This window comes from Pseudopodoces humilis, chromosome 7, assembly GCF_049639895.1.
Source record: "Pseudopodoces humilis isolate 2021_Gansu_Grassland_sample_001 chromosome 7, ASM4963989v1, whole genome shotgun sequence".
Lineage (NCBI taxonomy): Eukaryota > Metazoa > Chordata > Aves > Passeriformes > Paridae > Pseudopodoces > Pseudopodoces humilis.
The window spans coordinates 24,740,680-24,757,818 of record NC_142206.1 but is presented as its reverse complement, the minus strand read 5'-3'; the positions used below and the strand labels follow the sequence as shown (position 1 = coordinate 24,757,818).

Sequence of the window (17,139 nt, the reverse complement as noted above, 5' to 3'; positions counted from 1 at the left end):
CTTTACTGTTTTCACATGCAGCTCATGGCATCATAATAACTCTAAAACATCAAGACCTATATGCCTGTTTTGGACAGGTCCAATCTAAGTATGAACATTCTCCTCACTGCCAATCTCTCACGGTAAGGCCCTGCATCTGCCTGGGTACATCACTGAGAATCAGTGTTAGCTGTCTAGTGCTGCTCAGGTTACTCTCAGCTACTGCTAACCAGAAGGTGACAGTACCCGGGACTGCTAACCAGCCCCTCACAATCATTTTATTTGTAGTGACAGCACTGAGAGGTCTGTAAACGTGGGACACTGTTACTCTAAAAGGCAAAGGCTGGCAACCTGAAAAGTACATCTGTATCTAAAAAGTCTGTAATTATGAATCCAGCCTTACAGATGTTGCCACACAGGAGATTTTGCTTTTTTCATTATGTGATACTGACAAGGGCTGCACCAAGGAGGGGCTCACATGGCAACCCAAGAGACTAATCTGCACATTAAAGTGAGAAGAGTGACAAAATCAATATGTATGTTCCAATTACTGCAATAAACTAAGGTGGAAACTAAGGTTTCTGGTTTGAAGTATGACATTGTCTCGTTAATACCATGTAGAGGCATGTGCAATGTCCAGCTGCAGACTGCCAAGGCAACACATCAAGCTCCCGAGAGTCCGCTGTGAGTAAATGGTCGCTTTTGCATAAGAAGGGCCTTGCACCAAGGCTGTAACTCTGCCCACACACAAAAATGCTCTGTGTCACTTTTGTCACCTGCTGATAGTATATGTCACCATATGTCTACCTACATGCTCCCCAAAGTCGTAAAAAGCAAAGGAAAGCACTCACTCAATTCTAAATAAATCCAGTGGATGACAGGTCTAGTAAATGGAGTTCCTCTGTAATAGTTTTCTCCCTGCATTGTGGCACCAGAATACAGGTGAAGAGTTATTCAGGAGGACAATACTCACTGTTATAGAATTGCTGAGCTGTTTGACCTTCTGCTCTAGTTGTTCTCTTTCCTGTTTTAAATCTGAACTCCATTTAAGTAGTTTCTGTTTTTCCTCTTCTTTCGCTGCAAAACAGAATATTAAACAGAATATTTTAAATATTTCTCTTACAACAGTGGATAGAGGTTCTAAACTGCTTCAGGTAAAGAGGTGAATTGTGTTTAAACCAATGCTTAGCAACTTGTGCACTGAATCGCTCCCAGAATTTAACCTACGTATACAAGCATGACAGGCTTCAGAAATATTTAGACTGCTATTTTCACTAGTGATTAATGTTATTTCCTTTTGTATGATAAAATTTCCTTTTGTAAAGGAAATACCATTCTATCCCACTTCCAAAATAACATCTTCCATTATTAAAAGTGAAAGAAAAGTATTCATTATTTTCTTACCTGCTTTATATGCAATATATGAATGAACAATTGCTAAAGTTCCTGGCCATGGGATTGCTTCTTCCTTCTTTAGCATCTGAAAGAAAATTTTCATAGAGATTTAGCTGGTAAAAAACCTACCTTAGAGAAAGCAAAAAGGAGAGAGAAAAAGAGGGAAAGACTGAGGATTTTCTTTCATGGCTATCATTAGCCTCAGCCCTGTTAACACAAAGCTTCACAGACCTGATCTGAGATTTAACAGAGGGAATTATTCACAACTGTATTGTGGCTCCCACAAAGCAATTCTATTTCTTACAAATGTCAGCATTTTCCTAAATTCCCTCCATAGCCACAAATAAAATATACTAATGATACTGAACAACTTAAAAGAGGAATGAAAGGATAATATTTCAGAACTCAAAACTTGCCAGGAGACATAAACATTACTTCATGGTTCAGACAAATTGCTGATCTTAGTTGTTCTGGGAAAAAAGTTTTCATGCTGCAGCCTAGTCTCCACACCATACATTCAAACATCACACTTCTGGCTAGTAAAACATGAAACTGTCCTATCATCCCTTCATATCAGAATCATCTTAATATACTTGTCAAACTCTCTTTATAACTCTCATTTATGTCTTTCAGATCCTTCCTACATTTTGCTTCCTAACAAACTTTAAGAAGACACATATTTTCAGTACATGATCAGAGTGATGTCTCAGAAGACAGAGGACTTGTCAGTTTACAGTGAAATTACTCAAATTTCCTCTTTAATTTTTTTGGAAGCTATCACAGAAACATGAAGAGAAGGGATAAGGTGAGAGCAGGCAAAAACAGGAGTACCCAAGTCATAATACTCCCTCCTCTGTGGCAACTACTGACCAAGTCACTTGAGAAAACTCAAGTTTCCATTCTTTTGAGCAGCACATCACAGATCAGGCTGTTTTCTTATGCTACCACCTGGCACACCAAAGGCTGTGTGGGTGACCAAGCAATGCGCTGTGTTAGACAGGACACAGCTCATGACTGCGTATTATCAGCAATCCTTTGCAACTTCTAGAGTTCCATGGAAGGGTCAGGAATACAACAGTTTACTTCTTCATCTTGTAATCTCAATGTAATTATAAACAAAATATTAAAATATAACCTGCTCATTCCAACTGTTCATCTATACTCATTATACTCATGCTGGATGATATTCTTAAAGAGATCACTGAAGACAACCTTTCTGATGTTTGATTTATATAAGCAAACAGGGGCTTATATTTGCTCTATCTATTGAGGTAGGCTTGTGCAAATTTTTTATTTATTTGTCCAGAAGAATATACTAATAACCTTTGAAGAGGCAATTAGCTTAAGATGAACAGCAGAATTTCTATGGGTTGTAGATAATCTTTCACAAAAGTCTTCATGCTTTGATCCAGAAAAAGAGTAAAAACATAAGGGTAACAAATAAAGACCCCAAATTCAGAAGCAAAGCCGGACGGTTTTGTATTAGCATACATTCCCACAGAGGCAATAATTCAATGAAATTCACACAAGCCTTACTGCACATGAAATAGATTTGTTCAGCGTCAGGCTGTCTTGAGCTAACTAACCCAAGCAATCTGGTTATTTCCTTTAACACCAAAAAATCTTCACATGCATTGTACATAACTCCCAGTCTGTCAAACAATACCTGATCTTGACATTTGGGACAGATCCACATGCCCTTAGGAATGGTTTTCAGAGGTGGGTCCAGACAATCCAGGTGATAAACACGTGAACATGTGTCACACATCAGCAACTGCCCACTTTTTCTGCAAACACTGCAAAAATCCTCATGGATATCACCCTACAATATCGAGGGGAAAGGGTTTGGGTGAGAGAAAGCGAGAGAGAGAAGGCAAAAAGTGAACTTTGACCTTTGATATCTACATCTTAATTGAATTCAAGGATTACAGCACAAACTGTTTCTAAGGGGATTCCAAAAGGTCAAACCCTTTTTAGACTGTGAAACAGGAAAACCATGCCAGACATCAGAAACACTGACATCTGTCCTCCCAAACATTTTCTCTGTCCTCCCAAGGCAAAATGGTACAGCAAACACTTATTACTATAGCTTCTCTTAACAACTGCTACCCCACAGCCTTTCTTTAAGATTCCCTCTTTACCCTGATCTTTTTATCTGCCTGAAGTGATGAGCTACTCACTTTCTTAACCCTCCTGATTTTTGGATGTAAGCCCAACTCCACTCCAGGAATGCTGATTAGGCTGTCTCTTGCCAGTAATAGTATGTAAGAAACCCCAACTGAGTGACTTAAAAGAACACTGTTAAATATTTAGGTCACCTTTAAAAATGGAACTGTAAGGAAAAGGTGTTGTGCTTCTAAATGAAAAATAATAGAATGAATTATGTTCTGAGACAGTTCTTTTTACTTCACTTGGGCTACCTCAAGTTGCAACAAAACAGCTGTGACTCAAAACTTTCTCATTCTCTTTAGAGAGTGGATTGTTCCATCACTAACATAGACTGAAAGCCAGGATGAAAGAGTACCAAGAGAGATTTTCTAATATTTTTTAAAAGAAAGAATTGAAAAAAAATGACTGGCTGTGGCTTTTAGAACAACTAGGTTTAGTTACTGTTGCATTTCCATCAGCGAGTTCCTTTCTACAGCCATTAACATCCTAAAAAGGTAGGTCTGATTTTTGTTTCTTTTTCTTCTCTCTCTCTCCCCCTGTTTTGATTTGATTTTCGGATATTTGAATGAAGAGGCTTGATAGAAAGGTGGCGTTCACAGAAGCAAGGAGCACCCCACCCTCTCCTCTGACCACCAGGCTCTCCTGGCAGCTCCATATGTTCAAAGCCCCACGTGGCATCTGAAGTACACACTTGTCACTGACTTACAATGAAGTTTTACACACACCCCAGACCTACAAGACTGCAATTGTAAGATGTGTATGTGGAGCAGAACTGTGGGTACACACTCTCCTGTATGAAATACCAGCGGATGCAAGGTTTCCTTTTGGTGCAGATCAGCTCTTCACACGTGCAGTTTCTATCAGTTTGGAGGGATAGCAGATTTGGCTGTGCACTCACACATTAAGGTGTCAGGCAAGAAAAATTACAGTAATCTCCACTATGGATGACATAATACACATGTAAAAATAATTACACATGAGCAATCTGTTCAGGTTTCTATTTCCCAGCTCTATTGCTGATGAGGCCCCTCTTCAAAGGGAAGCCTATTCTTAATTCCCAAGGTTAACGCTGATTTAATGTTTTGTAAAGGATCAATCTTCAGTGAATTTTCCATGCCATGTTTTGGATCCATAACTCCCAGGGACCACTGAGAGCTGAGTTATGGTATTACTTCACCTGTAACATCAAAGAGTTCCTAAGTGTTAAATTAAGATCTAAATGAGCGACATTTCATGCTTCTTGTGAAGTGATGTGTTGTAACCAGGCTGGGAAGAGCTTCTTTCCCTCTATCATGCATTCTCTGAGTACAAGGAAAAGGCAGCAGGCAAGAGATATCATATAAGCTAAAATAAAATCCTCTTCAAGATAAGGAGACGTTTAAGAGTGGAATCCTCTCATTTTAGGATTTTAGGAAAAAAAAAATTCTGTTCTAGGGAATCATGTATCTTAAGATGCTATAGTTGCCACAGACTACACAATGGCTCTTGGTAACAAAGTGCAAAATTACTGCTGTGCTGAAAACTAAACCTTTTATGTCTCATAGTCTGCAGAAAGAGCCCTACAAAAGAGACACATAAGCAGTTTCCTCTTGAGGGGGAGACATTTAGAATTTTAGACCCTGAATGTCCCAAATTCAACTGAATGCTGGAAAACCAGTGGTGATACAGGTGGCCAGTGCACAGTGGAGCTGAATGCATGGAGATGCCAACACACATGGACAGAATTCACAGTCCTATTTTTGGTAATGCAAAACTCAGGGCAATTCCTCAGAGTTAACAACTGTCTTTACCAAAATCCCAGCCAGTATTTGATTCCAAAGAAATGCCCCAGGTCTTATGGGCATAAACAGGGGGGCTGGAATTGGTGTTGTGACTTGCACCACTAACCTCACCTTCTGAATCAGCTTTGTGTAGACTACAGCCAGCCAACTTAGGCCAGAGCAGAGCTCATTGAGGCTGCTCAGACATGCTACAGCCTGAAGTGACTGAAGAATAATGTCAGAACAGGTACCATAAAAGGTGATTTAACGTCACTTTCTGCTCTACTTCCTCTTCACAAGGGACCAGGAAAAGAAATTTAAGCTTTCTGGACAGCTAACAGTTTTCTTTATTTTGATAAAGTGTCTAGAGCAGCATGGCCTGGCTTTAGGCAACAGAACTGAGTAATACAGTAACAAAAGCAGCTTGTGTGCTTGAGTTTGTAATGTCTATACTTATATGTACATTTCACTGGAATAACATGGGAAAACTAAATATTCTGCAACAGGAATTGCTCATGATCATATAAATGAAGATGATCATAGTGTATGATGCAAGTGAATTAAATTATCAGAAGCAATACTAATTCTGGCATATTCTAACTTTGATGGGCTTGACTTTGCAATCTGAGTGTTCTACAATGTTTCCCTCAACTGAAACACTGTCTTAATATAAGTGTTTACTAATAAAAAGGCATTTTGTGACCAAAGACTTGAATCATCACTAAAACAGAGGTTTTTCCACAATTCTTACTGCTGAGTAATTGACTTTCAAAGGCAATCACTATCTTCCAGGTGAATATGCCACAACTGCATAAGGGAGAACCACACATAACTAAGTGGCTCATAAGTGGCTCACATAACCATTTGGCAAGGCAACTGCCAAACAAGAAAAAGGGTCCAAAAAAAGGGGGAGAGGAAAAAAAGTTTTGCTCAATCCTGCCTACTGCATTATTTTCTTCCTTTTCCTAGGTTCTACACCTACTTTCTACCCCTCCACCCTTATCACAAATCCCATCTTAAGCTTCTGCTTCATTTTTGCCTAAGGATTTCTTCCTGTCATTCAGAGAATAACATTTCGGGAGAAATTCAAGAAGGCTGTTCTGGTCCACTGTGCCTGACACCAAGTGCTTGGCCTGATTTGCAATTTTCATAGGCTGGCTAAACACATAGATTACTCAAGTGCTAAATCAAATTTCTATTCTAAAGCCTATAGGAATTAGACTTTTAATGTAAAAATATTTTAAAGATAGGCAAAGCTGCAGTTTTCTTCTTTATCTGTCTCATGAACTGCTCAATTATTTTAACTATGACTTTTAAATAGCCTTTTCCTTAGGCATACAATTGTGTTTTCAGTTTTAAGTGTTCAAAGTTCCAAATCAGAGTCTGTAACTACAGAAAACATTTTCTGTCCTATCTAGAGACCTTTCTATATTCACATCACCTGCTAACAGTGTAGACCCTCTTCAACATTATAAAGTCTGGCCTCACTGCCAAAAGAAGTGATCCTGATTTCTCTATATGCCTACTCATTTCACCCTGTGTGAAGCTGGCACAAGAATATTTGTGTCTATAAAATTAACTGGATTAGGACGTGATCCTGGCTATGACTAACAATTTTTAGCTATGTCAGTGCCCTTACACAGATCACTATGCAGCCTCAGATATATCTGGCTGAAACAACACAGGAGGCATTCAAGGGATGAGAAAAGACTGCTGGTGACTGGAAGGCTAGGTGTCCTCAGTGGTAGCCCCTGGCATCAACTGTGACATGAGCATTTCAGGGGATCCTGTATTCTCCATTGATTTGAGTTGCAAGGTCCTTAAATGTCAAAGAACTAATCTTCCTCTTTGTCTTCACCACCAGCATAACTTGTACTATTGCTATTTAAATACAGAGTATTTTTGCAGCAATATATTGCACTTTTCCAGCCAAGGATGCTACAGATTTTTACAAGGATTGCTAAGTTGTCAAAACTCAGATAGGAAAAGCACGCAGCATGACAAATAAAAAAACACAGGAAACCAAATCACAATAAAGGGATGTGACTGCACAAGCTTATACAGCAATCTTTTGAGAACATATTAACAGAAGAACCCCTTCCATCTTATGACAGCAATTGGAAGCCATTCCTTTCTTTACAGTTAACAAGTACAAATTATAAGATGTAGCAAAGAACAGATATTTATCTCCTTTCTGGTATTTTGCTGTCTCTGAAGATTCACATTTTGTTTCATAGTTTATTTTTAATGAAAAAAATATTTTTATGAGAACTTTGAAATATATTTTCTACTTTCACATGTATTTAATTTTAAATGGAATTCAATATCAAATATTTCTAAAATTCCACCAAATTAGCCCAATTGATAGTGAATATGTACTGAATGTGACTTTGGTAAAAAATTCTTTAGAAAAATCAAGCTCTTTAAAAATGTTAGTTCTGTTGCATACGTATAAACTAAATGGGTTGTCTGGAAATGTTAAAGGGGATTTTCATATGATTTTAAAGGGGAAAGAGTGCTATTGCTATGTTTTATGATATGTTCAGGTAAGAGAGAATGTCTGTTACCTGCTAATTAATCCTCCATTATCTCCTTTAAATCACTTCAATTTTCCTTAATTAATGTATATTAAAGCAATCCAGAACCCAGGCCTAAGTACAATCCTAATTCAGAAAATTAAGGGCATTCAGAATTAGATTTGAATGCTACAGAACTTTATTCTTGATTTAGCTTGCTTCCATCAGGCACTGCAGAAAACAGGGCAAGTATTCATCATACTCTTTGGAGAGCTCTTACATTGCAGGAAAAGACTCAGCAGTATACACACACATCAGAAATGGAAAAGACCCCCACCACACTACCCAGTCCTTCTCGTGGCGCCAGTGTAAAACATGCGCTCTTCAGCACATTTGCAAGTCATCTGTACTGCTTATTTTAAAAGTCCCCAGAGATGGAGCTGTCCCATCGTATCCATGATGGGCTGTTCCACAGTCCCATTTATATGGCGGTCAGGAAAGGGTTTTTGCAGTCATGTGCTATCCTGCTCTCAAAAAATGACTATATAAAAGAGAACCTTGCAATTCTGCATGCACATTCCCCGGGTATCAGAATTGCATCTATTTATTTCAGTGCTTCAGACACACTTGTACTACTCCTATTCCTGTTACCTCTGCAGAACAAATACAGATCAGAGGCAAGGAACTGGCTTCTGTTCCCTGTTCTACACTGTCAGTAGAGGTGGTCTCTCAGTCTATGTTCTTACAATGGTGCAAGTATACAGATGAAAATAAAACAACCCAGCTTTTCCTTAAAGGCCATTTCAGATGGCTGGGCCTCAAGTATATGTGACTGTCTTTTCTAAAAGAAGAACTGCAGGAGATTGTAGCACCAGTATGAAGAAATAAGCAAACACCTCTTGATTCTTAAGCTGTGCCCTGTAAATACCAGTCTTTTAAAAGCAAGCTCATAAATGAAAGTACACTCCAGCTCCTGAGGATTGTTTTACCCCCACTGAAAAGCCACAACACACTTTCTGTCAAATCAGTGCCGCAAACACTGCTCCTGGCTGTCCTGCATGACAAAGCAGTTTCCATCCTTCTCTCATTACAGAAACACAACTTTTTGTTATTATGGTCTGCAACTACTACTTTTCATTCTCCTCCTCCCTACCCACCCCCCACTCCCCCTGGCCCTTTTTCATGGATGACAGATTCAATTCATTCAGACAAGATCTCAGACACTACACAAAGGAAATGAGCTCATCTAGCATTCCTGGTGCCTCCCAATGTTTCAATCCACTGAAGGAGTTATAAATAAAATCTCCACAGGATAACAACATAGGTGCAGAAGGAAAAAAGGAAAGGTGTTAAAAAAATGCTGGACTGTTTCACTACACTGAATCATGACAAATCATGAGTGAGATTAAAGAAACAAAACCTGCAATGATTTTCCTTGTGTCTGTTTTGCATAACTTTCTAAAAGTAACCCCCTCCCCAAGAGTTACTTACGTCTGTGGAGCTGGGGCTAGGCAGGGACACGGGCTGAACAGCTGCGGGAAAAGTAAATGTGGTCTCTGTCTTTTCATTTTCAGGGGAGTCAGGATAACTGGACAGAGGGGACGTGGGGGTCAAAGCCCCAAACCCCAACACCGTGTTGTATTTAGGTGGACGACCTACATATTAACAACAGGGAACACAAACGAAAAAAAAGAAAGAAAGGAAAAATGATCTTACATACCTTTGGCCAGTGGTCCTCATTGGCTAGCGTGAAAAAGGAAATGATGTAGCACAGAGAGGAAGTTAATATAAAAGTTACAAGTGGAAGGACAGAAGCAAAGATTTAAACATTTTTTAGAAATCTTTAAGTGGAATTTTGCAAGGAAAGAACATTTAAAGGATGTATTTCAGAAGGAAGTAGAAATAAGCTCTGCAGAGGGTCAAAGAATCATTCCCACAAAAGCAGCATGGGGACAGTTGCTACTCCTAAAAATAAGGCTATTCAGTTTTTAGGGGAAAAATGTTGGCATCAAAGCTCCACAGAAGCTACAATAACTACTATTAAATCCTTTATGCTGTTATCCCACACCTCCTTATCTTTTTAAGTGCCAGCATAAATCTACACAAAGGTTAAGTCCTTTATCAGAGGCCAACACTCACCACCCCTCTACTTTTCTTCCCCATTTTTTAAACCTGTTAATTCACATATCAGCACTTTCTACCCTACTGGTACATTTTTTAAATAAGGCTACCTAAGGTCTTGTTTTCTGACCCATAACTACTATCAGTTTTAATCTATCGCTAGTTTCTACTGTAACCCACTCCAAATTCTGTGTTCATTCTTAGACTTTCTCAGCCAAGCATGTTTGATTTTGAACAATTCTTAGATACTCCATTACATTAGCAGATATGCAAAATGTCTTCATAACAATTCTTATAAAATTATGAATGCAAAGCAAGACAGCAAAAAACCCAGTATGCAACCATCATTTCTCCCTTCCTTCTCCAAGGTAATTTATGGATATGTAAACATAAAGGAGTCAGGATCTAGGAATAATTCCCCAGATCTTATGTTTACAGATTGTCAGTCTATACCTATTAACATGCTAAACCTTGCATTTAAGGTCTGGATATGTTCCAGAACTAAGTATGTCCTTGGAAATGGATTTCTGCTAGTGATGTCCATGGGTGAAATTTCTGACATGCTCAGCACCATCTATAATTAAACTAAAGCTCTCAAGGGCAAATGCTTACAAAAGCTTTTCACACAATATATTGCTGTATTAAATTACAAAACAAATGTATACTTCCAAATCTGTTGTCAATTGAAAACATGTGCTACTAATTTGGTGCTGATGGAATGTAAAGGCTCACAACAGGGTGTGAGGAAAAAAACAGAAAGTATAATAGCTGCAAAAGCAGGCTAAAAGAGTATCAAGCACAAATGCATGCAATCATTTTCATTGATACAGTAATTGTTCACTATAAGGTCTAAAATAAAATTAAGAAATCATTACTACAAGAAGGAACATTTACTTATTCACAGAGTAAATGCAAAAGCTCTCTATTTAAAATCTACATTATATTATTTTAAAAATACATTTAACTTAATAGGAGATAGCAGTAGAGACACATCTTTTATTTAAAAACAGCATAGCTGCAGAAGTGTCAGTTTTGCTACATTGTCTGCTGGACTGAAAACATGGATCAAGAAGAGAATATATCAAATTAATGTTTCATCTTGCAGCCAAAACCCCCAAAAGATAATGGAACTGGACAGTGCTAGGTGAGAGACTGGTTTGATTTTTTTTTCAATCTGATTGATAACTTTTTTTTAGACAGAAAATTTAGGAATAGAGGAGGTATTATGAGTCTTTAATGACTGCAGAAAATCATCAAAAATCAGGTAAAGATTGTCAGGTAGGCATGATCGATGCCATGTACAAATAATGGCATCACTTCTGTCCCATGCTGTTCTGTTCCACCTGTTTCACTATAATCTAAGTCTTAAAATTTTACCTATTCTACAGAAGGATTTCTTCTGAATAATACTGCATGCCTATATGAAAGATCATCTCTCATTTTAGGACAAGTGGCATTCTGGTTGCAGTTAAAGTGCTTAGTATGAGCAGGATAGCTTTTCTCACTCAAGGTAAGTTCTTTTGAAGAACCCATCCCTATTCCCAGTGGGGAACAAGGCTTTTGTTACACTAAGCTTCCTCTCCTATTCAGGGAACAGATGCTTTTTCCATAACCACTTTCTTCTTCACAGTAACAATACAATCTAGTCATTAACAAGGGGATCTTAACAGCAGCTTCATATCACTAAATGATGTTCAAACATCTCATATGTCTAGTGAATATCTTAGCAAATTGGGTGGTTTTTGTTTGGGTTTTACTTGAGAGTGAAACTGAAATGAAACATTGAGCTGCCTAATAGATCTTGCTATGCTAATCCCTAGAAGTCACGGTCTTTGCCTACCATGGAAATTTACTGCACAAATTAAGTACTGTAGAGTCCTTCTTGTCTTGCTCTTCAAACTGACACGAGGACTACAAATGCAATGTGGAGGAAGAGGCACTGGGCAGGAAGAAAGGTCTGGGTATACCTCACCTCTTTTACGTGTCCCGGGATGCATTGTGCTGTTCAGGTACGTCACTGTACTCTTCTTGCGCTGCAGGGAAGAATGGAACAATTTCTGTTGGGGAACATTTCTGGCAAAACCTGTATGCAGTAGCTGAGGAACAGCAGAATAAGAACTAAGCGAGATTACTGGCTTTTGTGTTTTCTGAAGCATACCTTCAGAAAGGTTAGCTTTTTTACACTGCTTCTGACATCTGAACTGCTTCAGGCTGATATGCAAGCAGACCAACACACACTGCCATTTGGCTTTACAAAGGAGAAGGCAGAAAAAGATGCAAGTACTAGAAGAACACCCCAATGTATTTACTATTTAAAAATCTGAGAGTTGTGCAATGGCCTTTTGAACTATAAATGATGGCTTGCCTTTCTAGTTCAAACTGAGAAAGCTTAGAAGGTAGCATGATGTTAGAAAGACACTCAAGATCAGAATGAAAACACCAGCTTCCCCCAGCAAAGTACCAGCAAAAAATTAATACCTCAGGCTCAAAAACGGCTCCACTGTACACTGGATTTGCTGTTGTTCTTCTTTTCCTCTCTTGTCGCTTACTTTGGATTTCTTGTAAAACAAAGCATTCGGGTTAGAAAACAATGGATCTCAGAAATTATATAAAATCCTCAGAATTCAGTTTGCATGTGAGAAGAGCTGTAAAGTTTTCTGCAGAGCATCAATCATGCCCAGTATAGGCAACTGTGTTATACTTTTAACTTCTGAAGATTTGAAAACTAACAGCTGACAAGGAATACAAAAACAGTGTTCAAGTAACTAATGAAATCATTGCCTTCTTCTCACCAAGTAATCCACAACTAAGACACTTTAAACTCATGGTCAGTATCACTGGGATCTAAAAAAAAGTCTCTAGTAACCTTGCTGGTACTTAAAAATATGCTACAGAAATATGCAGGCAGTTGAAATGATAGGCTATCTTTCAATGTATAGGATTAGAAATTTAAATTATAAATCAAATTATAATCCATTAACTCATTCATTACAAGTAACAGTCCCATAAAATCATGAAATGAATGAAAAAATCTAGACATAGGTTATGGTAAAATTATCCATGGTGTATCTTTGCAGATAGAGGGGTTGTCCAGAAGGCATTAGTATTGCCACAGATTTCTTTTCTACCATCAGAATATACACTTTCTTCCCAACCTCTGCTTTCTGCTGCATAAATAACTAATTTTTTTCAATACCATAAGAAGAACAAAAACATATGCACAACAAAGTTAGATGAAGAGTACAGACATCCCAAAGGTACTATCGTACAAGAAAATACTGCATTTAATACAAGAAATATTTTGGAATCCTACTTTCAGTTCAGAATGACCATGAAACCAGAAGCTGAACAACCAACCTAACACATTTTTCCTACCTTCCAGGTGGTCATGAGTAACTAGTCCCAGAGACACCATGAAGGCAAGTTTCTGTGAGGGCAGAAAATAAATCAAGAAAAGTGCAACTGTTAGGATGAGTCATTTAGGCCCTTTAAAAGCAGCTGACCAGTAACTAAGCACCAAAAAAAAAAAAATAAAATTTTGTGATACTTTGCTTCTATAAGTAATTTTTCATTCATGTATGTCAAGCTTCTTGAAAAAGGACAGACAAGAGTCCCGTTTCCTAGATGGGAACCTAGACTGAGACAGTGGGAAATGCCCATTGCTCGTGATCAGAGTTGGCAGAGCTGGGAACAAGAGAGCAGTTTCTTTACTTCCATTCCAGCACTGAACTGACTATTAGAAAATACCAACACAGTTCAATTGCCAGAAAAATAATCCTAGTTTAAGATCATTCTCTGTCTATTATGACCTACAAGGAGCCAATTCTAACTTAGATTTGCTATTTGCTAAGGGCTATGTGTTTCCTAGAGGATTCTAATTTTAATGCAGGAAATGCAGACATGTAAAAATCAGAATTTTTTTGTCTGACAAAAGTTAGAGCTCACACAACAGTAAATTTCAATCCATCTACAGAAACAAATGTAGCAGAGCATTTAGCTGTAATCAGTTCCAAAGCTCTTCACAGCTGAAAGGCTTTAAGAAGTCATTCTGTCCTCTTTCACCCCAAACTAAACTGGACTAAAACACAAGTAGAATGTGAATATATGTGACTCTTTCCTTCCTGCTCACCAGAGTAGAAATATTTTATAAAGGAAAACAAAGACATTTCTTCAGCTTGGAGAATAACTTCAGAGTCTAAAACCTCAAAGGAATGGAAATCAACTCTGTAATCTAAACCTTCATTTGAAGGAAGTATCATGGAAAAATAATGATCTTCTAACTTACAAAAGATTTAGAAGGCAAATGCATTCAAGAATAGAAAAATGCAATGCACTATATCTATTTAGATTTTTTATTCTGTAGCCTTATCAACTACTGCTGTCCAACAGGAATGTATGGAATGTTAAAGTTAAGAAGTCTTGAGGGAACAGTGTCCTTTTTTTTCCCCCTTAAAAGAAAGCTCTGGGTATGTTCTGATACCTGTGGATTTTCTTCTCGTTTTGGCTTCGGTGCAGCAGGTGGAGTAACTGTACGACTTTCTGTTTGCTTCTCTTCTGTTTCCACATGTGGTTTAATAGTCTGAAAGAAAACAGTGTTTCATTCAGTGATAAGAATGACTTTTTTTACTTTGACTATTAAAGCAAAACAAATACTTTTGCAGATACAGGAGAAAAAACATTTAAAGCTGGCAGTGTTCTAACAAAGACTTAATTGAGGAATCTGATGTGAGAGGAGTGTTAAATAAGGTATTTTCATTTAACAAAGAAGAAACAGCTTGTCACCAATCCATTACCCCACACAGCCACACAAGATATAACAGTGATTTTAAGTCAACTTTGTTACAGAAGTCACCATAATGTATAGGAATAAAAGACACTTCAAGAAAGGTCATCCCATCAAGACTTCCACTTAGAAACCATTCTGCATGGCACATACATTTTGTACGCCTCAGTCTTCGTATTTTATAGAATTATGAATGTCTCAAAAACTCTGAACCCCTCAATCTCAGATGTTTCTGAAGCTTTTTTCTTTTCTCAAGTCATAAATCTTCTGCATTACATTCCTCAGCCTATAGCATGAACGTTGAAGTTATAAACTGAGTAAGGTAAGCTACAGAGAGACAAACTTTTCCCCTTTATGATACAATGATACTGTACAGAAAATTTCATGTGCTATTGAAACACCACCATTCTTCTACGTTTTTCTGTAGTTGCCAGGAATTATTCAAAGAGCAAATGAATATTGCTGACATCAAAAGGAACAGGCATCAAAAGTCAAATATTGTAGAAGTACAACTTCAAATCACATGGAAAGGGCACATATTGCCGAGTAACCTGTGGAACGGTCCTGAGGTATGCAAGAGCCTACTCTTGAGACCTCACAAGCAGAACTGAGCATAAGCACATCTTTCATGCACATGATTTTCATAGTCTCCGTAAGTATTTCAAAAGCAGAAAGAAGGTAACTTCAAGGCACATTAGTCTAGGAAAGAGTTAAGTGACATATGTACTACTATTATCCATATAAATTACATAATAATAATATTATATGTTATAGTATGCAATGTTACACTATTATTAACATTCAATATACAAAAGAGTTAAAAGTGAATCAGAATATTGCTTTACTTGAACAGACTGGCAAGGAGTCTCAGTTGCAATCCACACTGACTTAAGTAATTTTTGTTTTACAGAAGTCTTTTCTGGAGAGACTTTAAAACTAAACATACAGAATTCTCTGCTTCTTAAAGTCTCCTTTCCATTCATTCAATCCAATTTAGACACAGGGAACTATCAGACTTCAGAAGCTGAGTGAGACTATTTTGCCTCCAATCACAAGATTGCAAGATCAAGGGATCGTGGAAGAAACGGCTACATTTATCCTATTAAATATCCCTACAATTTTGTGCAATTTTTGCCTCTCACAAAACCACCCTTTGAAAAACAAAAGGGCTTGATATGAAGATGGATTTCAGCTTATACTTGCTCTTCAAGTACATCTGCCATGTAGCCTGCTTATGAACTACTGACGTTTAAACAGTAGAGGGAGCATAAAAACACTGAAGCAGGAGAAAAAGGTGCCAATGGCCCATAGTAAAGGAAACGGTAACTTCTATCCCAAGAGCTGCAAGTTATTCCATAATTTGTACTGCCACTGGAACATGAATATCTCCAGTATCCACTGAAAACCTCCCTGGTTGCTGTCCTCTCCAAACCTGCACAGTAAAGCAATAAAGGCAGTACTTTGCATTAGTAGACACTTTATCTGTACCTGTTTTTCAATGTTTGGTTTGCTGATCTGTACAGTCTGAGGTCCAGCGAGCCTGGTACCCGGTGCTGCTATCACGATGCTGGTGAGCTGTGCCATAGGGAAAGTTTTGGCTATGGTTGCTGTCTGCCCGTTAACTACACGAACTGGATGTATGGAGTTCTGAGAGTTGGGTAAAGAGGTGGGTGTGAACTTTGTTGTCAACATCACAGGCCTCTGAATAAGCTGAGGAGCTGCAAGCATTGGAGGAGGTGCAGGGGCAATAGGAATGTTATTTTGGGCAACTGGTTTAGGTCGAACCTACAAAATTAAAATAAGAAAAAGAGAGAAAAAAAAGAGAGATTTGTATATCAGTATTTCAGATCAACTTTTAACTAAGTCTTTCAATTCATCCTGTTTAATCTGAAGGAGGCTGCTTGATTTTTTTAGATAATGTAATTTTTAGCATACTGTCCTAAGTATGTTAAGAGAAAAAAGCACCACATTTTCAAGCCTACTTACATAAAACCCATCCATAACATTTGCATATACAGTCACCATCCCTGAAATGGTATTTGGACGCACAGACACTTATACAGAATGTTTATTGCCAAATGCCTTATCTGTATCTAAATTAACATCTTGGTTTTATAAGCCAAAAAAATCCATGTGATATTTACAGGCACAGCTGAGGCACTCATGTAAAAAGTGTTTCAGGGCTTTGTAATGAACCTCTAAGAAGTTATGAACAGTTGACTGTGCCCTGAAACAAGTAATTATTTTTTCAGCAAATATCTGTTATCTGTCAACTCTGTATAATTATTTAGATACCTGCACAACCAATCCCTATAAGCAAAAAAAGTGACAAGATAATATATTACTCCCTTACTGAAACTGCTGAAGGTACAGGTAAATGCAAGAATTTATCTTCTTTCACAAGAAAGACAAGAGC

At 37.9% G+C, this 17,139-nt stretch overlaps 1 protein-coding gene across 5 annotated transcripts in view; it reads right to left on the bottom strand.

Moving 5' to 3' along the window:
* PHF21A (PHD finger protein 21A) overlaps positions 1–17,139 on the bottom strand; it is a 125,705-nt gene that overhangs the window by 2,409 nt on the left and 106,157 nt on the right. For 3 of the 5 annotated variants that reach the window (XM_088057518.1, XM_005522463.3, XM_005522464.3), the window contains 9 exons: positions 16,212–16,508; positions 14,421–14,519; positions 13,316–13,367; positions 12,419–12,498; positions 11,913–11,973; positions 9,311–9,474; positions 3,041–3,196; positions 1,384–1,459; positions 953–1,056 (listed from right to left, as the gene is read on the bottom strand). In XM_088057518.1, the coding sequence (XP_087913644.1) occupies positions 953–1,056; positions 1,384–1,459; positions 3,041–3,196; positions 9,311–9,474; positions 11,913–11,973; positions 12,419–12,498; positions 13,316–13,367; positions 14,421–14,519; positions 16,212–16,508 (1,089 nt within the window). Of the gene's footprint in view, positions 1–952; positions 1,057–1,383; positions 1,460–3,040; positions 3,197–9,310; positions 9,475–9,539; positions 9,563–11,912; positions 11,974–12,418; positions 12,499–13,315; positions 13,368–14,420; positions 14,520–16,211; positions 16,509–17,139 lie in introns of all 5 variants that reach the window. The other 2 variants (XM_014251976.2, XM_014251979.2) reach the window with 1 other exon arrangement.